We start from the raw sequence: 27,479 nt of genomic DNA, 5'->3' as shown, positions 1-27,479 counted from the left end.
CAGTGGACCAAGGACCAAAATCTTCTCCACCATTCCTGAGATACTGATTGGTTGATAGTTGGATGCATGAGTCTTTGCACCGCCGTTGTGCAATGGGATTACCATACATTCTTTCCATTTCTATGGAACCATCCCTGTTCTGAGACTCAAATTATATAGCCTGGTCAAAGGAATAGCCAGTTCAACTGAATACTCTTTTACCTCCCATGCTGATATCCCATCAGTCCCTATTGCTGAATTGTTATTCAGTTTGTGCAACAGCTCTAATACCTCCTCTTCATACACCTGAGTTTCCTCATTCAGTGAAGAGGTCGCAGTGAACTCAATGTTCCATATGCAAGGTTGATATCTTTTAGCAAAATGGGCACTCATTAGTTGAACAGTCACTTCTGCATCAGTCACTCACATACCTTCTGCATTCACTAGTAATTCTTTCAGATTCATTCTTTCTTTTACTAGCATAATGACAGAATTCTTTTGGGTTATCTTTATAATTTGCAGAACCATCTTTTCATACGCGGACTTGGCTTTCCGTACAACACTTGACTCTTCTAGCTTGCTGCTTATAATTATGATAACTGACATCATCCTTATGCACACGGTATTCCTTCCACATCATCTTTTACTTATGAATCTCTTGCTTAATTTGATTAAACATCAATTTCACGCCTCTATTTATTCTTTGAACTCTAGGGACACATTCTGAAATGGCATCATTTAAGTTTTCCTTCCCATCCACTAACTGATCCATGGTACAGAACCTAGCATATTCCTCAGTTGATCATAATTTGTAACCTTTTTTGCATGGAACATTCATAAACTTAGACACCTGTAATATATAAAAATACAGATTGTCTGACAAAGAACTCCAGGGTTTTTAATGATATTTATTTTATATTTTGAAGCAGAAATGTATGTAGCATATATTATCAAAATACAGTGTTAAAAGTTTGATTACCTGTTAGTGGAACTCAATGTGTGCACCATTTACAGTCCTACAGACATCAAAATGGAATTCTACTTTAGACGACACTCAGATAAGCATATCCATAGGAATTGCTTCTGTGGTTGCCGTTATTCTATGGTGCAGTGGGCAAGGGACTGAATTTTTTTCTTTGATATACAATGCCTTTTACATAGCCACAGAGGAAGAAATCCACTGTAGTCAAATCAGGACTGTGTGGTGGCCAAGCAATGAGACTTCCTCTGCCTATCTATTTTCCTGGGAATCAGTTGTTGAGTACAGTCCACACAATTGCTGCATAATGTGGCAGGGCTGCGTCTTGTTGAAAAATGAGGCCCTCCACATTCTCAATCTGGGAAAACACAAAAGTTCTCTAGCATATCCATGTTATTAACACTTAAAATAACAGCAACCATAGAAGCAATTCCTATGGATATGCTTATCTGAGTGTCGTGTGAGGTGGAATTTCGTTTTGATATCTGTAGGGCTGTAAATGGTGCACACATTGAGTTCCACTAACAGGTAGTCAAACTTGTAACATTGCTGCATACATTTCTACTTCAAAATGTCATAAAATAAATTTCATTGAAAACCCCGGGTTTTTTTTTTGGACACCCTGCATATAATAATAAGTATTATTATTATTAAGAATCTTGGATATGAATCTGTTTTTAATAAAACAGATTATTAACTTGTTAAAATTAGTTAATAAACTACTTGGTACACAACTGATATTTCAATGAGATGAGGGTAACTTGGTTTATATCTCAGCTCACCTACTTTATAGTAATATATGAATTGCCAGAACGGATCAAATCTCCCCCCCCCTTCTTTCTTCAATCCCTCCCTGTCATTGCTCTAGGTGCCACTTCCTAGGTACTTAAGTCACTGAATTTGTGGGTTTAATGCCATCATTACACTAGTTGGATTTAATTCTCCCTGTGGAAGACATGATAATACAAGAGAAAATATTTCTGCTTACTTTTTCTTTCTTGCACATTTTGTAATTCTTTCCCAGAATCAAACTATGTCATTCTCCAACAGGAATGAAGTACATTATTAATTAATGAAGTTAAAGTAAGTATATTATCTCAATATGATAATGAATTAAAAAGGGCTATGATGGCAAATGATTCGATGCGTTGGCTGTGAAGAAGGAATAGATAAGAGTCTTTGGATGTGTGGAGCGAGTGTGAGGGAAGATTAGATTTGTATAAGAAGGATGGCCTACAACTGAATGCATTTGATATCAGGAGTCTTGAAAAATTAATAACTGGTATGAGACCTAACACAGACTCAGGGAGACTAAATTATAATGGAAGGAATGGTGAGAATACAAAGTGTAAGAGCGATAATGTTTTATAATTGTGCTAATGTTGGGAATGGGCATTATCATGGAAATGATCACAAGGAGAGAACGATTTAGACTTTGTGCTCATCTGGTTTGGAACCATCAAACGTGTGCATAGATCTCTACAGTTCTAAAGCACTAGAGAATAGAGATCTGCAAGTTGCCCAACCATGTCATCCAGACTACAGACAAGAGTATACAAAAGAACATGCGGGTAGATTATGTTTATACACAAAATGCTAGGAGTATTAGAAACAAAGGAATTTTTCACTTGGTTAGAGTATAATAAATTTAGTTTAATCCTTTATCCAAGTGTGAGCAAACAAAGTTTGCCCCTGAAAGTATCTTCAGGACTGGGGTGTTGTACGACCTTACCTGAGTCCTGAAGATACTTTCAGGTGCAAACTTTGTTTGCTCACACTTGGATAAAGGATTAAACTAAATTTATTAGAAACAAAGGAGTAGAGTTTGTTTGCCTTGGTCAATATATTGGGACCACAGATTGTAGACCTTAGTGAGACCTGGCTACCAGAATCAGATATACTAACTGGTTTTGAATGTAAAGGTTACACTATTTTTAGGAAGGATAGGAGAGAAGGCAGGCCTGCTGCTAATGATATCGGACGACTTCAATCCAGTTAGAGTTTGATACCTATGATTGTAGTAGTACTACTACTACTACTAACGGTATTTCATGTGGCAGTGAAGTTGAAGCCATCTGGTATATGATGGAATCTAACAGGATAAATTACTTACCAGGGTGTTTTACAGACCTGGTGGATGTTGCTAGTGATGAAGCAATACATCACCAAATGGACAAGATGAGTGCAAAAAGAGTAATCATAATGGGAGACTTTAATTATCCAAATATTGATTGGATAGCAGTAAAATCTCATGAGAAGAATGAAACTGAATTTATTGAGCTGTTGCGAGACAACTTCCTCAAGCAGCATGTGATAGAAGGAACTCAACATCAAAGAGTGCTAGATTTGATTATAAACAGCATACTAGAATAGTTTAAACTATGGAAAGACAAGTTTGAATATAAAAAGAAACTCGCTTTGCAAGCTAAATACAACCCACAATAATTCTATCAATATGCTGTGGGTAAAGGAAAGAATAAATATATAAAAATAACTATTCTGAATGCAGATGGTGAGAGTGTGACAGATGCAGAAGAGATTTTTCAATTAATGAGTGCCTGTTTTGCTAAAAGATATCAACCTTGCACATGGAACATTGAGTTCATTGCAACCTCTTCACTCAATGAAGAAACTCAAGTGTATGAAGAGGAGGTATTAGAGTTGCACAAACTGAATAACAATTCAGCAATAGGGACTGATGGGATATCAGTATGGGTGGTAACAGTATTCAGCTGAACTGGCTATTCCTTAAGCCTTTAGATAGAATACAGCATGAAAGACTGTTCCATATATTATATTCGAGAATATGGGTTTGGATTATAAAATATTAGCGTGGGTAAGAGGATGGCTGACTGATATATCAAAAAGAAGTATACACAATTTTAGGTAACTAGTGGTATTTCACAAGGATCAGTCCTTGGTCCACTGCTAATCAATCTGTACATTAATGATATTGGGAAGGATTTGACAGGCAACATATTTGCTGATGATGCAAAGATAGGTAGGGTAATTAGGAAATGCTGCTGATATGCAGCACTTGCAGAATGATTTGAATAGGCTAGAATTGTGGGCATACAAAAATGGATATCAGTGCACTGTCAGTAAATGCCAAGTCATTCACACTGGCATGATTAGATATCCAGTGTTATTACATTGGTGGGATTATGCTAGAAGAAGATCAGTCTATCTAGCAAAGATTGCAAATACAATCTAAAGATAATTGCAATGCTGAAACAAACTTTCAGATGTAAAGATGAGGATGTCATTTTGCTTGCATCTTTACAAAGCCTTGATAAGCCCTCACTTAAACTATTGTGTGCAGGTCTGGTCTCCTGGTTTACATTGTAGTCTGATACAGTGGAGAGAGTGCAAGGGAGAGTTTTAAAAATGATATCAGGATTGTGGAATACTGATTATGAAGACAGATTGAGAATTTTTAGATTGCAGACACTAACAAACAGGAGAAATAGGGGTGATATCGAGACTTACAACTTCTGAAATGGTAATACAGGATTTCAGTCTATTTCATTTTATGGAGGGTCGAGAAAGGACGAGAGAGAGCATCCCTGGAAGAGAATGAATGCTGTTAAGAAGGGGGATGAGAGCTAGATTTTTTCTCTCATAGGGTGGCGTGATTAGAATGGATTGACATATTAAGTTGTGTGTGCAAGCAGTGTGAATGAATTCAAGAATAAGTATGATAGCTGGTGTTTGTAGTATGCAGCCTCCTTCGATGAGTTCCTGACTCCCTGGAGGTCTCTCTTAATAATAATATATTTGCACATATGCTTTATGAATTGGAAAAAGCATTTGTATCTGTGTATTGGCTTTTGTCATGAGGAATTTGGCAGTGGAATATCTGATTTATTTTCTCTAACACCCAAAGTAAATAACAGGGTGGTCTGAAAAGTTGTCGGCCTTGACCATAGATGCCAACACTATCGGCACAATTTTTTATTTCTTTCCAAGTTGGCACATCTGTCATAAGCATCTGTATGAAATTGCAAGTCATTCTATCAAGTAGTTTGTTTTATAGCTGTCTGAAGCAAAAGTATTGTCTGTATCCCTTGAAATGGATAAAATTGAGTATCGTGCGATTATAAAATTCTTTGTAAAAGGTTTAACGGCAAAAGCAATTAATTTGAAATTCATTAAAGTGTATGAGCACTCTTCTCCTTTGTTTTCAACAAAGGAAGAGTGCTCATGTTTAAATTCAGCAGCCCATTGAGAAATGGGCTGCTGAATTTAAACATGGCCATACCAGCCTTGAAGGTGATCCACGTGAAGGACGTCCAAAAAGTTTAGCAACACCAGAAATCATTGATCAAATGCATGATATGGTATTGGATGACTGGCAAGTCAAAGTGTGTGAAATTGCTGAGACTATAGGCATTTACATCCAACACATTCTTTTGAATGTGTTGGATGTATTTTGCATGAAGAATTGCAAATGAAAAAGCTTTGTGCAAGATGGGTGCATGCACTTGCTCACAGCGGATCAAAAACACACTTACATGAAAATCTCTGAATAGTGCTTGGAGTGTTTTAACAAGAATAAAACTGATTTTATGCATCGATTTATTACTATGGATGAGACTTGGATTCACCATTACACACTAGAATCCAAACAGTAGTCAAAACAGTGGATAGAAGTCGGTTGTTCAGTTGCAAAGAAGACATAGTCAGTTCCATCAGCAGGAAAGGTCATGTCATCAATCTTTTGGAATGCTAAAGGCATTTTGGAATGCTAAAGGCAAAATAACGACTTTTGGTCGATTGGTAGAGCCTCTGCAACTAATGGCTCAGTTAAGTAAGTTTGAGCGCGGTTAGTAGTTGAAAGGGGGCCAATCGTTCGATGCTGTCGGCACACTCTCCCTCAATGAGTCTTTGGACTCCCTGGAGGTGTCAAAATAATAATAATACAAAAATATATTGGGAAAATTTGGAGAAAAGATCAAAGCTAATAATAATGGTGTAAAAATAATCATAATTAAAATTCTGAATATTTTTACGTATTATTTATGTTAAAATGTTTATTAGTTTTGTTTTCATAACACGCATTGTCGGCACTTGCGATTTGCCCGTTATGGAAATTGTGTTGTTAAAAGTGATATGTAAAGCAGTTAAAAATTTAATGTACTTACCAGATTTGAATAGTTGTGTTACTTTAAACAAATTTATTATGGTTTGAAATATTAAGTTTTGTGTTTTATGAGGACATTCTCTTGTTGCTAACAGAGACAACGTGTCAGCCATTATACAGTACTTAGTTTCTCGCTTGCCATGGCGTGCACATGCTCGCCGAGAAGTTTGATCAGTGATTGACAGCTGACAAGAAGGCGTTCGGTATCTGAGTAACGGCTGTAAACAAGAGAGCGTTCGGAAGGAATTTAGAACACAGGCCGGCAGATATTTAGGTTCGGAGGAACCCGAGTTTTTTTATGTGACAGTCGGAAGAAAATTAATAGTATGTTCCGAAAAAGGAATCGTGGAACTATTAAGTTTCAAAGTGGAATAAGTATTGATGAATAAAAGGAAAATATTGCTATATGCGTTTTAAACAGAATATTGGAGGAAACACTAATTGAAAGATTAATAGTAGATTCTGAAAAGGGAATTGTAGAACTGTAAGTTTTTTTTATTGGAAGAGTTAAGACTATCAATAAGCATTTAGTGAATAAAAGAAGAATTTGCTATTTACGATCTAAAGGAATGTTCGAGAAAACTCTGATTAGGAAGTTTCATCCGTATTAAGGATGCCAGATCTGACTATTATTTCTACTGAAGAAAAGAGACAGAATTAAGTCAGGAAGAATTAATGTGTGTTACATAAGTGATGAGAAAGGATCGTGTAAAAATGAAGAATAGAATCATATATCTATTGAAAAGGGCCTTGACAGAGAAAGAAACTGGCTATGAACATTTTGTGATTGTGCAAACAAAGTGTTTAGTCTAGTCTTAAGTGTAAGTTTATTTTTAAAAGGTCTTGGATCCAATTAATTTCTAGTTAGTTATGTAATATTTGTTTGAAGTGTATATATATTGTTTTTGTTATATTAAATGTGTTTATTTTGTATTTTGGTCTTGAGTCAGTGATTATTTGGATTCTGAAAGAAAGAGTTAAGATTATTACACCAATTAGAGTGAACCCTTGTGCATATAATAACATATAGGTACACTCAGAATAAAAAAAAAATGTTAGAAACAGAGATCATCTCTATGGCAGGATAAATATTAAGATATAATATCTATGAATCCTCTCTCTATATATACACAAATTATTAACAATGGCAAATATTTGTTGGATTTCTGCTCAGGACATGGACTGGTTATTACTAACACCATGTTCCAACATAAAAATGTGCACAAATTTACATGGAGAGAAGAGGCAAGAAATAAGAAAAATATCATTGACTATGTTATTGTTGATAGTGATGTTTTCTCCCTTGTGCAGGACACCAGAGTGTACAGAGGATTTGAAATTGGAAGTGATCACTATTTAGTCTTGAGCAGGATAAAATTGGATTTCATATTGAAAAGAATAACATGTAAGAAAGTTTTAAAGCGAATTAAAGTTGAGCAGCTCTCAGATGTGAAATGTAGACTAAAATAAACAAAGATTGTTGAAGAAAAAATGAAAGAGTTTGAGAACGGGAACCAAACTTTTGAGATTCAGTGGCGAGCCTTGAAGAAAACCTTGATTGATTCAGCCAGAGAGGCATGTGGTGAGTTTGTCTGCAAGGATAGAAAAATCAGAACTCTATGGTGGACACAGGAAGTTAAAGCAGAAGTGAAGGAAAAGAAGAAAGCATATCAAAAGTTCCTGGAAAAATTAGTCAGCTTGTGCTCTTAGAGAATACAGAGACAAATGTAAGAAAGCTAAACACTGTAAAACTAGCTAAACAAAAGTCATGGGAGGACATTGGAAAGAACACAGAAAATAAATATCAAGAAAGTGGCAAAATATTTTGGAGGTTGTTGAAGAAGCTTAGAAATGGTGGAAAGAGTACTGTAAAAGGAGTTAGAAATGAAAAAGGTGACATGAAAACGGGAGAAAAAGATATCCTTGAAGTATGGAGTAATTATTATTATTATTATTACTACGGGCTACTCCAGGCAGTCCTTAGACTCATCGAGGGAGGCCCTAAACATCGTGTTCACACAACTGTGCAACATTCTCACACTATCTATCACTTGCCTTGAACTCGTTCACTGTCATGGCACCCACAACAGACTTTGGCAGCTTATTCCACTCATTTACCACTCTAAAAGTAAAGAACCCAGCTCTAATACCCCTGCTAACCACGCTCTTGCCCAGCTTCCATGGGTGTCCCCTAGTTCTCCCACCACTAGTCCTGATCTCAAAAATATCCTCTGAATTAATCCTATAGAATCCTTTTAGTAATTTGAATGTCTCAATCATATCTCTCCTTTTCTGCCTATCAACTAGTTTCTGCAACCCACAAATCTTCAACCTGTTCTCAAATGGTTCATTCCATAGACCTGCTATCATCTTAGTCACTCGCCTCTGGATCCTCTCCACCTCCTCCCCATCAAGAAGGAACCGAGGTGACCAAATCTGGGCACAGTAGTCGAGATGAGATCTTATCAGGGCTCGGTACAGAGGTACAATAACTTGCTTGTCTCTGCTCGTCAAGGTATTTTTAAACAACCAAGTGAGTTGATGAGCTGATTTAGCTACTTTCGCAATGTGCCCCCTAAACTTCATCTCCCTATCCACCAACACTCCCAAGTCCCTGGCCTCATCAATCTCTTGGAGTACAGTTCCACCAATGTGGTATACTGCTGCTAATCTTTTCACTCCGAAATGCATAACCTTACATTTTGTCACATTAAATTGACATCCATTCTCCTTAGTCCAGAACTCGAATCGATCTAAGTCATCTTGCAAGGCTTTGACATCTTCTTCATTCACTATCGCCCTACCCAACTTTGCATTATCAGCGAACAAATGAACTGTCCCACTTAGACCCTTCCCTATATCGTTAATGAACAGATTAAATAGCAGTGGTCCAAGAACAGAACCCTGTGGCACACCACTAGTCTCAGGCCGTCTTTTGGACTCTACTCCTGAATAAACTACTCTTTGATATCTCTCCATCAACCACCCAGCTATCCATCTCACCAACCCTATATCCATTCCCATATGTTGTAGTTTACGGATTAGAATTCCATGTGGTATCCTGTCAAACGCCTTTGCCAGGTCCAGCAGTATCACTGTAAACCCATTTCCCTTTCCAGTTCAGCCGTCACCTTGTTATAAAACTTGAGCAAGTTACTGAGGCATGATCTACCCTTCACAAAGCCATGCTATCCTCTGTACAGTATCTCATTTTCATCAATCCATTCCTGTATTTTTCCCTTGACTACTTTCTCCAAGACCTTGACAACGACTCCTGATATGCTGATCGGTCGGTAATTTGCAACCATTGTCTTGGATCCTCCTTTCTGCAGTGAAACTATTTTCCCCTCTTTCCATGCCTTCGGGACTAAGCTAGACCCGAGACTCAGATTAAACAACATGGTCAAGGGCACTGATAATTCCTTAGCCGCTTCATGCAAGACCCGTGCCGGTATACCATCCAATCCCACAGATGTATTCACATTAAGGTTCTGTAATAGGCTATTCAACTCCACTTCATTCATCACAATTCCCGTATAAACTAATGGTTCCTTCATTTTTTCAACGTCACCACTTGGATGATATACTTTTGCAAAGTGCGCGCTCAGTAACTCCACTATATCGACTGGTTCAGTGAACTCTTTACCATCGTCATTCCTTAAAATTATTTTGCCATGTACAGTTTTTTTCTTGCTTGCAGCATATTGAAAGAACTGTTTGGGATTCTCTTTTGCTTGTATAGTTAGTTTCCTTTCATAATTGGCTTTTGCTGTTTTTACCACAATCGTTACCCTTCTGGCCTGCACTTTATACCGTTCGTGTGCCTGCAGGTCACCCCTTTCTTTAAATTCCCTCCATAGTTGTTTCTTTTTTTGCAGCTCAAGCTTAATGGTGTTATTCATCCATTTAACCTCTACTTGTTTCACTATTCGGACCTTAGGTATACAATCAGCCATAACCTCCTGTAAATGCTCTTTGACCACTTCCCATGCTCTATCGACATTCAGCCCTTGCAGTTGTACATGCCATGGCACTGATCCAAGCAATCTCCTAAGCTTGTCATACTTGCCAGCATGGCAATTCCACATATACCCTGTCAATCACAAATTGGACACCTTTAGCCACCTCCCAGGTCAAGACCTTATGATCACTCTCACTAATAGGTGGCAACATGGTCATATTCATTACAGTCAAATTTTGAGATGCAATTACCAGGTCAAGCACTCTCACACCCCTAGTATTTTCAATTACATACTGTTTCAGATAGTTATCCCTTAATAATTGAATAAAATCCATTTCCTTCCTCACATGTGTCCTCTCCTCCTTCCAATCAATGTTACCATAGTTGAAATCCCCATAATAATTACCCTCCTTCCACTCATTTCATCAATTTGTTTATGCATACCATCTCCACCATCTATTCCATCACCTGGTCTATAGCAGCACCCAACTGTATATTTTATTCTGCCAGTGTCAGTCTCACACCAAATAGCGTCAAATGAGCTAATTTCACTATCCTGCAATACTTCAATTCTCCTTTGCTGCAGTTCATCAGCTATCATCAATAACACCCTTCCCCCAATTTTATTCTCTCTGTCCCTCCTAAACATACTATAACCTACACATTCTATCCCACTAACTGTCATCTTCCGTCAGCCATGTTTCACTAATGCCAATAACCTGAGGCCAGGAAGCGCCAATCAAGGCCAAAAATTCTTCCTTCTTGTTCCTAATACTCCTGGTATTAGTATACATGAATTACAGTGATCCCTTTATCCCACCCCTATCTTGATGCCTTATTCTAAATGTCCCATTCCCATTTTTTGTCCTTAGTGCTGGCTCAGGTACATTATATAGATTTTTACACTCAACTGTCTCACTGATGTCTGGATATCCACTTTCCCCACACTCCTTGGTAGTTCTAGCTTCCCTGGTTCTGCACATCCATTTTCACTTCATTCAGCAACACTTTTTCCAGTCTCCGCACACCAAGTCCTTTCGCCCATCAAACTCATTCTGCACATCCACGAATTCCACACCACACCGTCCGCACAGCCTGCGCATAATGTCATTTGCGATTATGGCCCTCCTTCTAAACTCCTCTCTGTCATACTGCGGTAACAGACTCACCATTCTAACTCTGTCACTCTTTTCTTTCGCTACCTTTAACAATACTTTCAAGTCCTCTCTCATAAAAAATTTATCACCTTTCAATTCATTCGTACCCGCCACAATTATTAATTCTTTCACCCTCTGTTTTTTGCACTCTAATACTCTCACTTACATCCTTAAATTTCGCACCCGGTAAGTATGATTTAGTTACACTCCCATCTATTACTCCTCTTAATAACGAGTCACCATACAACACTCTTTCCTTCATTTCGGAAACTCTCCCACGCTGTTTATTTACGTTAGCCGAATCACTCTGGAAAGAGTTTTGCAGGTTCTCTAATTGCCGCTGCCCATTTTGTATCACTGCGCGCAACCTAGCGATCTCACTTCCTACAAATAATTCCTCATTTTTTTTATCATTCAAACCATTTTCTCTTTCTGTATAATTGCTCTCACTCTTTCTTAGATCACTGCTCACATTGCCATCTTGTACACCGCAATTCCTTATCATGCCACCATTTTCACTCGCATTCTGGCTTTCTTCAACCATAACTGTCTCACAACCTGACACATACTTCGACTCCTCACTTTGCATACACTTTCTACACATTCTCCCACCACTATCACTTTCAATCCAAACTCCAGCCTCATTCGGGAATGCATACATTCCACACACATCACATTGGACAAATTCTCTCACGTTATAGTTTTTGAACAATGCCGTCGTATTTTTGGACGCCATTATCTTATGTCGCATTGGCGCCATATTCAAATCTATGAAATGTATCGTTAAATACTGAATTAATTAACAGAATTTACACTAAAATCACACAGACACAACAAGCTACCAAATTTAGACAATATTACATTATGATTTTAACATATATTCTAATTTCCATTCAAAATTGTACTTATCTTTCGGGAGCTCCCTGAAAACACGACCGTTCGCCTCAAGGGCACTGATAATTACTTTGAAAAATTGCTAAATGAAACAAGCAGTGATAGCAAAGTTGTAAAAAAACACTCGACAGGCATATAGTCAGGAATGCATATCCATACTTGAAGTAGAAAAAGCCATCAAAGGCTTAAAATGTGGAAAAGCAGCAGGAGTAGATGATATTTGACCAGAAATGCTGAAGTATGGTGGTATAAAAGTCTTGCAGTGGCTGCACTGCATAGCTCAGAAGGCCTGGACAGAGGGATGAATTCCTGATGATTGCAATAGAGCTCTCATAGTACCCATATATAAAAAGAGAAATAAAAATGAATATGAGAATTACAGAGGTATTTCTCTACTGAGTGTTTGTGGTAAGATATGTACAAGTATACTTGAGAATCGGTTGAGAAGAATTGAAGAGCTTGGTGAAGAAGAAGCTGGATTCTGGCCAAATAGAGGCTGTCAGGATCAGATATTCACTTTACGACAAATAGTGGAGAAATCATGGGAATATAACAAAGATCTCTATTTGAGTTTTGTACATCTGGAAAACGCATATGATAAGGTCCCAAGAGAGAAGCTATTCAATACGCTACAGTTATATGGTGTCAGTGGGGGCATTATATCAAGCAATACGTAGTATTTATTTGAGTTGTAAGTCAGCAGTTGAAATTGATGGAAGTATAGGCAGATGGTTTAATGTTAAATCTGGTGTGAGACAAGGATGTACGTTATCCTCTCTGTTATTCATTATCTATATGGATCACATTGTGAAGGAAAGTGGTATTGAACATGATATCAAAATTGGAGATGCTAATTTTAGCTCTCTGCTTTTCGTGGATGATGTTATACTTATCAGTAAATCCGCTAATAAGTTTGCAAGATTCCTTGACTAAATTGAATAACTGTTGTAATAGATAAGGTGTGAAAGTCAGCAATAAAAAGACAATGAAAATAGGCAGAATCGTTGAAAATGTCAACTGCATTGTGAACGGGGAACCTGTGTAACAAGTGAAACATTTCAGCTACTTAGGCACAATTTTTAGTGAAGATGGTAAATTAATATGGAAATAGACAACAGAATCAAAAAAGCTGGTATGGTAGGAAGTCAATTGAGTAAATTCATATGGAATAAGATAGAAATTAGTCGGAATACTAAATTAGCTGTATATGTGACAGTGTTCAAACCAATTTTAACTTATGGATCTGAGAGCTGGGTCAGAAGTAAAACACTTGACCAACGACTAGAGTCTGCAGATATGAGAGTCCTGAGAAAGATTATGGGCATGAACAGATGGCATCAATGGCAATATCATATTAAAAACGAGGATATTAGGAAAGAACTTGACATTGTCAGCATCCAGGAATGCATTAGCAGAGCTAATCTCAGGTGGTATGGTCACTTAAACAGAATGGGAGTGGAAAGATTAGCAAAACAAGTGTTCTCTTCCAGGTTGGCAGGAAAATGACCCAGAGGATGACCACAATATAGGTGATTGATATGGTACAAAGTGCCTTAGACGACAGAAATATAAGATCTGATAATATTGGAGTCTTGACATGTAACAGACTGATCTGGAGGAAAGTTGTAGATAGGAAGTTAGTAATGATACTAATTTTTCATGTAGTAGTAGTACTATCATATCCCGTACACCCCTTGAGGGTACATGGCAGGAATTTGATGATGATGAGGATATTTTGCCAAAGTTAAATTGATATCTTCAGGGATTAATACACTGCTATCTAAAGTCTTGTAATTATGCCACCTGTTGACTTAGGTTGAGTGTTCTTGACTGGTGGGCTGACTGTCTGCTGATGAGCCTTTCCAATAAGAAAGGCAGTACGAGACCTCGCACTTCGTAAGACTGATTTAATATTCAGTTTCTAAGTCTCCTCCTTATTCACAAATTTCCTATTTAAAGACGTCTTGGCACTTAGCCAAGCAAAATCTCCTCCCAATATTTCAATACTGTTTGAGTTCAGTATGAACTTTTGTTGTGTAAAATGATGATGCAAAGTTGTGTAGTGCAATAAAAAATCAAGCTGATGTTGAAAGTTTGCAGGAGGATTTAAATAAGCTGGTAAAATGGGCAGAAGAAAATGATGTCAGTTCAATGTGGAAAAGTGTAAAGTCATGAATTTTGGGATTAAAAGATTACCAGCTGTGTACTACATCGATGGAAAGGTACTCCAAGAGATTGATGAGGCTAGGGACTTAGGGGTATTGGTAGATAGGGAGATGAAGTTCAGAGGACACATTGCTAAGGTGTCCAAGATTGCACATAGGATTACTTGGTTGTTGAGGAACACACTGACATCCAGAGATAAAGAGGTTATTATTCCCCTTTATAAAGCATTGATACTTCCACATTTGGATTACTGTGCTCAGGTCTGGTCACCTGGATTCCTTGGAGATGTGGAGGCTGTGGAGAGGGTTCAGAGAAGAGTGACCAAGTTGGTGAGTGATATAAAAAATGCTCCATACATTGATAGATTGAGAGCTTGTGGATTGCAGAGATTGGTTGATAGGCGAAGAAGAGGGGATATGATAGAAACATTCAAATTACTAAAAGGTTTTTATAGGATTGATGCAGGGGAAATGTTTCAGCTGTGTGATAGTGATGGAAGAACAAGAGGTCATCTCTGGAAATTAAAGAAGAGTGTGGTTAACAAAGGTGTCAGAACAAGGTTTTTTGCCTGGAGGGTGGTGAATGAGTGGAATTCATTGCCTGACTTAGTTGTGAGCTGTTCGTCTGTAAATGAATTCAAGAAGAGATATGACAGATATTGTTTTGCTAGTTTGGGTCTCCCGCGATGAGTCTACTGACTCCATGGAGATACCCGTAATAATAATAATAAAACTTTCATATACTACTACCCCTGATGTAAGTCTCATGACACACGAAAGTTGTTGGGTTTTTAATTGCTTATTTTTAATAAACTCCTTATTTATATTACAATGTGGTCTCAATACTGAAACTTTCCCACAAAAAGCCACTTTTCTGAAGCAAATTAAAATTCTAGAGGGTTTCCTTGAATCTGCTGCAGTGCTTACCAACTATCCCAACCTAGGTTGTATCAAATTGCCTCTCATATGGGAACCCTCATGGGCAGAGAGTCATCCCAACAGCCAAGAACACCCAACCATAGCTAATAGGTGACGTAATATAGGATTTTAGGTCTTCCTGTTATTGAAGTGTGCGCCTGCCTGCATGTGTTTAATACCAGTGAATTAATTCCTGAAGATGCCGATTCAATCTCAGTGAAATATAGGAACTGATAATTAAATATTTTTAGTTATTATATATATATATATATATTGTGACCAGTATTGATTTGGCTTGTAGATTTTTTTAAAAATTAATAATTATACTGACTAAGAACACAGAGAAAGGTAAGAAAACTTTAATATAACACGACTAGTTTCGTCAGAACGCCGACTTCTTCAGGTGTGTAAATAATAACTGTGTCAGAGTCAGAATCCTAGAGTTTAAATTTTTTGTCTTCGAAATTAAATCTTCAGAGTTTTTGATATAAGAGGAGGAATTACCAATGAGATGTTTTAAGGAAACAGCAAGGTGTTTAGACAGGCTGTAAGTAGGTGAGTCAGCACCTTCAACTATTGGTCTTAAAGGTGTGTCTGTAATTGGTAATTCCTCCTCTTATATCAAAAACTCTGAAGATTTCATTTCGAAGACAAAAAATTTAAAACTCGAGGATTCTGACACAATGGTAAGTTTTGACATTGTCTCTCTTTTTACAAATGTGCCAACAGAAGAAGTATTCAATTTAATTTTAGTGCCTGATACATTGCAGATAATTAGAGAACTCGTAAACGTTTCAACGATGACTTCTAAGGCAACAGGGCATGCTAGTCCTAAATCCATGATATACATGATGATGATTAGAGAAAAAAAAAAATGATAATCCTATATTATACAAAAAGTAGTGAAGTAGTAAAGGATGCAAACTGAGATCATTTTGATAGAAAATTATACAGTTCAAAAGCAAACATGATATTTCATAAATACAGGTAAAATCCCTTTTTTACACTTTCCTGGGTACTGATGAAAAAAGTTTAAATAGCAGGAAATGCAAAAAACATTAAAAAAAGGCTAAAAGATGACTTACTGCTAGTATGTGACTCTACATACTAGATTATAAAATTTAATAAGTGAAAATAAATGAATTTACAATTACTTACATTTATCTATTTAAAAATATCTTTAATTGTTGATTGTTTTTGCTTTTTCTGCACTCTTATAAGTTCCACCTGCCTCTCCACAGTGTACATGCCATTAAATTCCCCATCGTCTCCTGATGCACTTGCAATATACCGCCTCAAAACAGATAGCTTCCATTGCTTCTTTACTACTAGTAGAGATGGTAGGTTCTTGATCACAGTCTTCTTCAACCACTTCTTCACCAAGGTGGTTGCAAAGGATGTCTTCTACACTTTGTACCATTGATGTGATCACACCAGCATCAACATAGTCTTGAAATGAGGAAAACTCATCCATCACATACCAGTTGTTGGGCTCTGACATATATTCTTCTTCCTCCCGTATTTGTTCCTTCTCTTCTACAAATGTAAATCCTTAAACCTTATCCAACTGTTTCCAAAGGAAACAGTTGGATATGGTTTCAGGAGTAACATGCACCCATGCTTTGGCCACATAATGCATGGCCTCAAAGAGTGAAATGATCATTTGTTTTAGGTCCATACCATAATCATGCATAAACACAGCTTTTTCAACAAGCATTTTTCTATATTTCCATTTAAATGCATGGATGATGCCCAGATCTAATGGCTGAAGCTCACTTGTACAATTAGGGGGAAAGAAAACTAATCTAATGTTTCTGCGCTGCAGATCTTTAGGGTGTGCAGCACATGTGTCTAGCAGCAGTAGTATTTTGCTGTGATTTTCCCAATTTTAGCATTGAGAACATGCATGGTGGATGTGAAGATGCTGCTGGTCATCCATGCTGTGCTGTTGGCATCATACATAGTAGGCAGATTTTTCACGTTCTTAAAACACCTTGGGCTTTTTAAATTTACCAATTACCAGTGGAGGTAATTTTTCTGATCCATCAGCATTTACCACGAGCAAAACAGTTACCTTCTGCTTGCTGAGTTTTCCAACATGACACGTCTCTCCTTTAAAACACAATGTTTTACTTGGCAGAATGTTATAAAAGAGCCCAGTTTCATCAACATTGAAAATATTTTTCGGTTCGTAGTCCTGAATAATAATCTTTAGTTCATGTTCCCACTGATTTACAGTTTCCCCTGCAACACTGTTACTTTCTTGAAATGATCAATCCATCCATTTAATGCAGTAAAACCATTAATCTCCAACCTATCAGCAAATTCAAGGGCTTTCAATTTCAGTATAGTACCATCGACTGGAATACCTAGTGCTCTCGTAGAAACAAACCACTCTGCCACAAGTTTATCCAATTCATCGTATGTTGATGTCTGGATATATTTTCGTTTTTTTGACATAGCACCAGATTGCTTTGTATTGAGTTCAATGCTTGACCTGTTTTTTACTATCGTGTTCAAAGTGAACACAGAGAGTCAAAGATCTTTTGCTAAATGCACACGTGTTCCGGCATGCCAATCTACACATCGCAGAATTGCCATCTTTTCTTCTACTGAAATACATTTTCTATTTCGTGGAGCATCGCAACTTGAAAGCAACTATCACATGCTAAATTACTTAGCAGAAATTCTGCAATATCAATTCGTACTGTGATTGAAAAATCACTGTATCGCTCATCACTACATCACTGCTGCAAGCATGCAAGTCACTGTGATGGCAGAAACGAAACTACAGCCAAAAGCAACGGCATCTAGGAACAGAAATGCACAGATTTCTGCAGAAATCGATTTGAATGAGAGGAAATTGATTCAAAAATCAGTATTGCCACCCGAGAAAAAACACAAATCACGGGAAATAACTTCCACATCAAGTTATTAATGGCAGGAAAACAATATATAGTAAAAATAGGCCTGGACCAACGGAAAATGACGTAAATGGCAGGAAAACGTAAATTGTGGGAATGTAAAAACGGGGTTTACTGTATAAGCACATTATTTTAGAATATTAAATATTTTGCAATTCATCTTTATTATCTTATTATATATTCAGTAAACAGTGATTTTACCTGTAAAAAAAAATCTTTTATGTAAAAAAAAAAAATGCACACTGCTTTTAAATTGGGTACACACACAAAAGCAAAATGCCTTCTCTTTGTGTTGTTCTTGATTATTTATACTACCAAATAAAATATTTTTTCCCATACACATTTGTATTTGATGATTCATGTTAGTCTGTGAATTTGGGGAAAAAATTCTTTATATGTTTCCTTAAAGCTTTTCAATTTTATTGATGAATTTATACTTCATATGAAATATAAGATTAAAAGAATCTTGAAAAGAAACCTTTTTGTGTATGTTTGTGTTTTCAGCATACTCTGAATGTTATAGGAAAGGAATTCTTTACTGAAGATGGTGCATCTGATCATGATTTTATCATTAATGGTAAGCATTCAATATAATTGTTATAACTAATAACAATTAAAAATAACTGTGGTTTTAAGGAATTTTTTTCATGTTTAATTTCATTTGCATTGAATATCCCAATAGTTTTCAAATTGGGTAATGTGTTTAAGGATACTAGGAAATATTTGAGAAGATTTGTATACTTGTTGACTATTATGACAGCAGACTAAAAAGAAAGCAGATATTGAGTTCCATGTAATACAATGAGATTTTATCTACTAAACATTATTTTAATTATTTTACATGCTATGAATATAGTTTTATCAAGTATAACAGTCAGTATTACTTGAACCACAGTTTGATATTATTATTATTGACATATCCAAGGAGTCCAAAGACTCATTTGAGGGAAGCTACAGCTCTCCATCTCCACCACTCAGTCCACCAACTACAACGAACCATGATTACCTCATCTACATCAATGCTGTCTGCTGCCCACCACTGTATTTTCACAATCACAAACATCCATGCCCATGGCAGGATTCAAACCCACAGCCTTTTGGCTAGAAAGCAGATAAGCTAACCATTCAGTCAACCAGGCCAAGTGTGTAGTATATCTGCTAGACATTAGAAGAAAATACATGCTGGTAGCAATAGGCTTGTTAGAGCAATATCAAATTACAGATTAAGTAGGTGTTTTGTTTACACCATGAAATACTATTATGAACAGCACTGAGGAATATCAGTAATTAATTTGAGTTCACCAATATTTCACTGGATTTCCAGTACTCCAGAGCACAGATTACGATTATGGTAAATTCAAATTGTAACTGTAAAGGAATTAATGTCCTAATGAGACATCTTCTAGGAGCCAGATATTAACGAAGTTCTACTTTCTTTAGCTGCAACTGTTCTGACAGAAACTATCTGGTGAGGCAGATCAAATCTCTTCATTTCTTTCTGTCCTCCCAAATTCTTCCTTCAAAACACCGTGATGGTTCAGGTTTCTCATTTTTAGATCTTCTCTTATGTGGTCTCTCCACCTTTTCTGTGGTATTCCTCTTGGGCTCTTCCCCTCAGATTTCATTTCATACATTTTTCTATATTACAAAATCAAGATTTATTGTTACATAGACCATATATTTACAACGTACTTAAGCTCTTACAAATTGCCTACCGGTTTCGCTAGTAACTGACCAGCTTTCTCAAGGCTTGCATAGTACAAAAAAGAGGTAAATGCAAAAAAGGTTTCAAAATACAAAGAACCGTTAGTACCTGTTAGGTAGCTAGGGTGACCCGTTCGCGTGACATAACTACTCAGCAAGGCAATTTGTAAGAGCTTAAGTACGTTGTAAATATATGGTCTATGTAACAATAAATCTTTATTTTGTAATACTATATGACCAAAACATGTACAATTTAAATTTTTCTATATTCTTTCTAAGTTCATGCTCATTAGATGTCCAGACCACTTCAAGCAAGAGTTTGTGAACATTTCTTCAACATTTTAAAGCCCTAACCTATTCCTAATGTCCACATTTTTTGTCTTTCCTTGTTTTGCCAACATTGTCCTTAAAACTTTCATTTCCATTGCTTGTATTCTATTCTATTCATGTCTCTTGTTACTTTTGTTTTTGTTACTTTTTTTTTATCAGTCTCCATGTCTCTGCTGCATAAGTCAAAATGGGAAAAAAATAATTTTTGTTAATCAAGATCTTGCACTTAAACAGACTCTTGCTCTCCCAAAATAGACTGCTTACATTGCTAAAAAAAAGTTTGACCTAGTGAAATCCTCCTCATTATCTCCTATTCTAAACTTCCATCATTAGAAGGTATACTTACCAGATATTTGAAGTTTTTACTATTCTTCAGATCTTGCCCATAGAGTAACACCATTAATGTTTACATTTCTGCTACGAAAGACACAAAATTAATTCAGAAAAATGGGGCTAAATGTGATATTAGAAGAATGACGGTCACACACTTCTTTGGTAAATGAATGCTTCTCTACTTGGATGAGGTGAGGAATATCATTCTAAAAGTCTTTCAGAGCTATAAGAAAGCACAACTGTTTTCTTATATGTAATCCTGTATGAAGGAATGTTGAGAGCATGGTATTCCTGACTTGTTATACAGTCAATCATAGATATTGCAGACATGGGGAAATTTAATACTCCAAGATGTAGATGTACAAGAGGATGAAAGCTGATAGTTGGTTTGAAAGTAGCATGGAGATTCAAGTTGCCAGGAAATTTAGCTATCTTTTTTATGTATTCTTAATATGAGTGGTATGTCTAGGCCATGAACTTAAATACCTTTTGCAACACTTTTATAGCAATGTCTATAAATTGGCCATCTTTTTTATGTATTCTGAATATGATCTGATATGTCTAGGCCATGAGGTGAGGCCAGATAGCAAACACATCTAACTAGCATAGCCGAACTGTTGGTTTATGTGTAGCTGTATTGGGTGATTGATTTCCAAATGATACCACCCTTGCTAATGAACTTAAATACCTTTTGCAACACTTTTATAGCAATTGGCTATAAGTCCTATAAAGATTGAATGAAAGGTATATATGGATAGTGTTATGTTGATAAGGTTTTAGTTTGCATTCTAAATGATATTGCGGTGCAAGTAGAATGTAGCAATAGTGCTGCTTGCAGTTTTTACTGTTGGTAAAAGACTAGTAAAGCTGTTAAGCCTAACCACACTTCATATTAGTTGTTGAAGGAAAGCAACATTTCACTTAGCAGCAAAAAGAAGAATCAGTGAATTGTATATATTTCTTGTGTCATTGGAAATAAGATACTCGTAGATGATTTTAGGTGGGAGATTAATTTCATCACCAGGTATGAGACCACCATCCTGCTTATTGGAAACCTGAAGTATCCCGAAAAATGTTAATTTTTTGTCTTTAAACCAGGATTTTTGGACTATGCAAATAAAATAATAAAAATAATATATATATAATACACACAGACATACACATACGAGGGTGGTCTGAAAAGTTCTCAGCTTAACAATGAAAAAACGAATTTCTAATTTAAGAATTATTTCTGTTTTTCAACATAATCTCCCTTAAGACTAACATATTTATTCCAATGCCATTATCGTGTCCCTGTAGTGGTTCTCAGTAAGATCTGCAAAATACCCGTCTACAGTTGCAATAACCTCTTGATTCAAAGAAAAACTCTGACTAGCAAGGAAGAGTTTTAGTTTTGGGAAGAGACAGAAGTCAGAGGGAGCCAAATCTGGGGAATAGGGTGGATGTTCCAACAATTCATAGTTCAGATCCCTTAATTTTCCCATTGCCAAAACACCTTTGTGGGCAGGTGTATTGTCCTGATGAAAGATGATTTTTTTTTCTTCTGCAAACCGGGTCTTTTCTCACGAATTTTTTCATCTAGTCTGGTTAAAATATCGAAATAATATTCCTTGGTTATAGTTTTATCCTTTTCAAGATAATTACTGTATTTTTCGGATGATAAGGCACGCCCCAAATTTATGAGAAGATTTTTAGAAAAAAATATTTTATTATATAAAGATATTTACAAATTCTTACTTAATTTTGATTTATTCTTACAATGATTATATTAGCAATATTCATTTCATCTTCACTCTTGGTACTATCACTCGTCTTGTTAATGTCACCATTCGTATTACTGTCGTCTGAACTATTGTTGTCACTCCCTTCAAAAACTGCGTCATCTTTGGTACCATCCATCACATTACTTATCCTGCATTTCTTAAATGACTTTATAATTGTCTCTTCTTTCACAGCTTCCCATGAATTTTTCACCCACTACATACTTCTGAAATTGTCAGCCGTTTCATTCGTCCAGTTGCCGTAACATCGTGATTTGGCTTTGCCATCCATTTGTTCCACTCTTACTGCATCAAATTTTTGAATGGTTTATTAATAGATCCATCCAAGGGTTGTAATTGACTTGTAAGGCCTCCAGGAATGACAGCTAATTCTGAATTGATCCCACACTAACATCGCAGGCATTTTTAAACAATGCACCAGGACGTTTTGCCCATCTCTTTTGTATCCATAATTTCATTCCTGTTTCATCCAAATGTAGATAATAATGCCAAGCTGACTTTCATCTCTCGGTAACGTTTTTCTCTTGAAGATTAATACGGGGTGGTTTTTGTTCCGTCCGCACAACAAGCTAAAACTACAGTGTAGTGAGTTTTTTTCGTGACCTGTTGTTTTGATCACTATTGATTTGGTGCCTTTTGAATCTACTGTCCGATTTGAAGGAACATCAAAAGTTAGAGGCACTTCATCCATGTTCGTAATTTGATTAAGCTGAAAGTTAAATTTCCTTCTCTCTGATATGAAATATCTATGGAATTCTATAATTTTAACTTCATAGTCAGCCCAGCATTGGTGATTCACCCACATGCTGCGAGATAACTTAGGTACCTACCTTCAGAGGCATACTTACTAATTTTATTAACATATTGCTCCAGTAATTGAACTTCGCTGACAGCTTCGGTACAGTGTAAAGATTCGTATTTTAATGTTACCTTTGAACCGATTAGATGCACCACAATTTTCAGTTGATTTTTCTATGTAAAAAGGTGCGTCTTATGGTCCAAAAAATACGGTAATAAACAAAATGCCTTTTAGCATTCCAAAACACCGATGCCATTACCTTTCCAGCTAATGGAACTGACTTTGTCTTCTTTGGCACTGATCAACTGACTTCTGTCCACTGTTTTGACTTCTCTTTGGATTCTGGTGTGTAATGGTGAATCCTAGTCTCATCCATAATAATTAATCGATGCACAAAATTCTTGCATCGATGCACATTATTCGATGCACATTATTCTTGTTCAAACGCTTAAAGCACTGTTCAAAGATTTTCACGTGAGTGCGTTTTTGATATGCTTTGAGCAAGCGCTGCACCATCTTGCACAAAGCTTTTTCATTTGCAATTCTTCATGCAAAATATATTCTACATGTTCTTTTTAAATGCCTATAGCTCAGCAATTTCACACACTTTGAACTGTTGGCCATCCAATACTATATTGTGCACTTCATTAATGATTCCTGGTGGTGTTAAACTTTTTGGACGTCCTTCACGTGGATTATCATCAAGGCTCGTATGGCCACATTTAAACTCGGCAGCCCATTTCTTATTTGTCAAAAACGAAGAAGAGTGCCCATAAACTTTTATGAACTGCGAATGAATTTCTTTTGATGTTAAACCATCATCATCAAATTCCTGATATATACCCTCAAGGTGTATACAGGATATGATAAAAACTACATGAAAAACTACATCATTACTAACTTCCTGTCTACAATTTTCCTCCAAATCAGTCTGTTATCTGTCAAGATTCCAACATTATCAGATCTTATATTTCTATCTTCTAAGGCACTTTTTACTGTATAAATCCACCTATATCTTGGTGTTTCTCTGGATTTTTCCTGCGAACCTGGCAGAGAACACTTGTTTTGCTAATCTTTCTTCTCCCATTCTGTTTAAGTGACCATACCATCTGAGACTAGCTCTGCTAACGCATTCCTGGATGCTGACAATGTCGAGTTCTTTCCTAATATCCTCGTTTTTAATATGATATTTCCATTGATGCCATCTGTTCAAGCCTCTAATCTTTCTCAGGACTCTTATCTGTGGTCTCTAATCTTTGGTCTGTTATTTTACTTCTGACTCAGATCCATAAGTTAAAGGCTTGTATACAGCTAATTTAGCGTTTTGGCTAATTTCTCTATTATTCCATATAAATTTATCCAGTTGACTTCCTCTCATACCAGCTTTGTTGATTCTGTTGTCTATTTCCATATTTAATTTACAATCTTCGCTAAAAAATCATGAATAAGTAGCTGAAATGTTTTACTTGTTACACTAGTGGCTAAAATTGTGGAAACCGTTTGGAAAAAGTGTATTTCTGAGGTTTGATGGCTCATAACACCACTTTTTTTTTTGCGTAATACCATAAAATTATATATCAATGGAAAGATAATTTAATCAAGAATGTAATGCAATAACTTTTATGAAGGATTTTTTATTAGAACAACAGTTATGAAGAAGAAAAATGAAACAGATAGAAAAAATGAGATATACAAAAATTCTCACAATGTGAGTTAATACTTAGTTGGGTAACCTTTAGCATTAATTACGGCCTTACAACGACTTCCAATGGAGTGAATCAAGTTTTTTAGTTCTGCAGCTGTTATAATGTGAAACCAAGATTGAATTATTGTTTCTATTAATTGGGTTTTATTGCTGGGTTGCTTCTGACTAACAAGTCATTCCAGTAGTGGAATATGATTATCTTGAAACCACTTTTTGCACACAGCAGCAACATGACATGGAGCTGAATCCTGTTGAAATATAAATGCTTGGAAAAGATCACGTGCGAAAGGCTTCAGTTTGCGCTCAAGTATTTCATTTATATATTTTTGGGCATTTATATTCCCATTAATCATGCAAATTCTACCCATACCTTTTGATGTCATACACCCCCAGATCATAACACTAAGTGGGTGTTTCACGGTAGGTGTAATGCAATCATGATGCAAATCTTCTCCGATTCTTCTCCTTATGTATTTTATGCAATCACTACCAAACAGGGAGATTTTGGTCTCATCACTCCAAATAACACTGTCCCATTGTTCCGCTCTCCAGTTAACATGGGTTTTAGCCCAATGTAATCTTTTCAACCTTTGTTTGAGAGATAAAAATAGCTTTTTTCGTGGAATTCTAGCATTTAGACCAAATTCATTCAGTCTGTGCCAAACAGTCCTTGCACTCAACTTCACATTGTATTGCACCATTTCATCTTGTATACACCTAGATGATTTTCTTCTGTCACATAGGCACAGTCTCTCTCAATTCTTCTATCATCACTTGCTATTGTGCACCTTTTCCTGCCTTTACCAGTCTGGTTTTGTAGTGACTGAGCCTCCTTATACCTCTTCAAAAATTTAGAAATGCTACCTTTGGTTAAGTTTCCACCCACCAATTTTTCTTCTAATTTCTTCATAACTATAGCCTTGTTCACTTAATAGTACTATTTTACATCGCTTTCTGGGTGACCAGTCAACTCTTTGCGACATTTCTTTAATTTTATTACGTTCTACAAGCTCACTAAATGAAAGAACACAAAAAAACCCAATCAACTTGATAATAATCACATAACACACTGACAAATGTCCTCCTCTCAGCTCCAATACATGACATCAATAGCGCTGAATCCTACTATGACCTTATTGGCTTATTGCCAAAACAAAATGACACCTGATTGATTCTCTAAACACTCATGCTCATTGGCTACATTCAAATGAAGGAAAGCTACTTCATATCAAATTTCTTCAAGTTGTGAAGCATGTTGTGCTTCTTTTTTCTGGTTATTTGGCTATAACTTTTCATACAATACAGATAATTGAACAAGCTTTATTACATTACATTCTTGATTAAATTATCTTTCCATTGATATATAATTTTATGGTATTACACAAAAAAAAAATGTTATGAGCCATCAAACCTCAAAAATACACTTATTCCAAAAGGTTTCCACAATTTTGGCCACTAGTATATAGGTTCTTCATTCACAATGTAGTTGATATTTTCAATGTTTCTGCCTATTTTCATTGTCTTTGTCATTTTAATACTGACCTTCATACCATATCTATTACAACAGTTATTCAATTTAGTCAAAGAATCTTGAAGACTTGTACCAAATTTATTTAGAAGTATACCATCATCCACGAAAAGCAGAGGGCTGAGATTAACATCTCCAATTTTGACATGAGGCTTAATACCAGTTCCTTCATAATGTGATCCATATAGATAATGAATAACAGAGGGGATAATGTACATCCTTGTCTTACGCCAGATTTAACATTAAACCACCATACTGTACTTCCTTCAATTCTAACTGCTGACTTGCAACTCAAATAAAAACTAAGTATTGCTTGATATAATGCCCCATTAACACCATATAACTGTTGTGTTTTGAATAGCTTCTCTCTTTTGCACCTTGTCGTATACCTTTTCCAGATCTACAAAACTTAAATACAGATATTTGTTATATTCCCATGATTTCTCAACTATCTGTCGTAAAGTGAAAATCTCATCCTGACAGCATTGGCCTGAATCCAACTTGTTCTTCACCAAGCTTCTCTTCCGCAATTCTTCTCAACCGTTTCTCACGTATATTTGCATATATTTTAACAGGAACACTCATTAATGAAATACCTCTAATTATCACATTCAGTTTTATTTCTCTCATTATATATGGGTACTATGAGAGATCTACTCTAATTATCTGGAATTCCTCCCTCTGGCCAGGCCTTCTGAATTATGCAGTGCAGCCATTGCAAGACTTTTATACTTCCATACTTGAGCATTTCTGGTCGAATATCATCTACTCCTGCTGCCTTTCCACATTTCGGGCTTCTGATGGCTTTTTCTACTTCAAGAATGGATATGTATCCCTGGCTGCATGCCTGGTCAGTGTTTCTTACCACTGTGCTGTCATTACTGCTTGTTTCATTTAGCAATTTTTCGAAGTGATTACACCATACTTCAAGGATATCTTTTTTTCTCCTGTTTTATTTCTATAAGACTTTTCTTATTCCTTGCCTCTTCTCTCCATGTGAATTTGTGCACATTTTTATGTTGGAACATTGTGTTAATAATAACTTTTATTATTAACACAATTATTAACACATCTCTAATTCCTTTTACAGTACTCTTTCCCTCCATTTCTGAGCTTCTTCAACAACCTCCAGAATATCTTGCAACCTTCTTGATATTTATATTCTATGTTCTTATCAAA

The 27,479-nt window shown here is 36.2% G+C and overlaps 1 protein-coding gene across 1 annotated transcript in view; it reads left to right on the top strand.

The window, feature by feature from the left end:
• LOC150104442 (uncharacterized) overlaps positions 1 to 27,479 on the top strand; it is a 242,607-nt gene that overhangs the window by 55,536 nt on the left and 159,592 nt on the right. Inside the window, exon 4 of the mRNA XM_090395648.1 lies at positions 18,625 to 18,697. Within this exon, the coding sequence (XP_090251774.1) occupies positions 18,625 to 18,697 (73 nt within the window). The remainder of the gene's footprint in view (positions 1 to 18,624; positions 18,698 to 27,479) is intronic.

The sequence above is a fragment of the Typopeltis vanoorti genome, chromosome 7, assembly GCF_054136105.1.
Source record: "Typopeltis vanoorti isolate ZY-2024b chromosome 7, IOZ_Tvanoo_1.0, whole genome shotgun sequence".
NCBI classification, from domain to species: domain Eukaryota; kingdom Metazoa; phylum Arthropoda; class Arachnida; order Uropygi; family Thelyphonidae; genus Typopeltis; species Typopeltis vanoorti.
The sequence above is the reverse complement of the archived record's forward strand: the minus strand, read 5'-3'. Positions and strand labels throughout refer to the sequence as shown.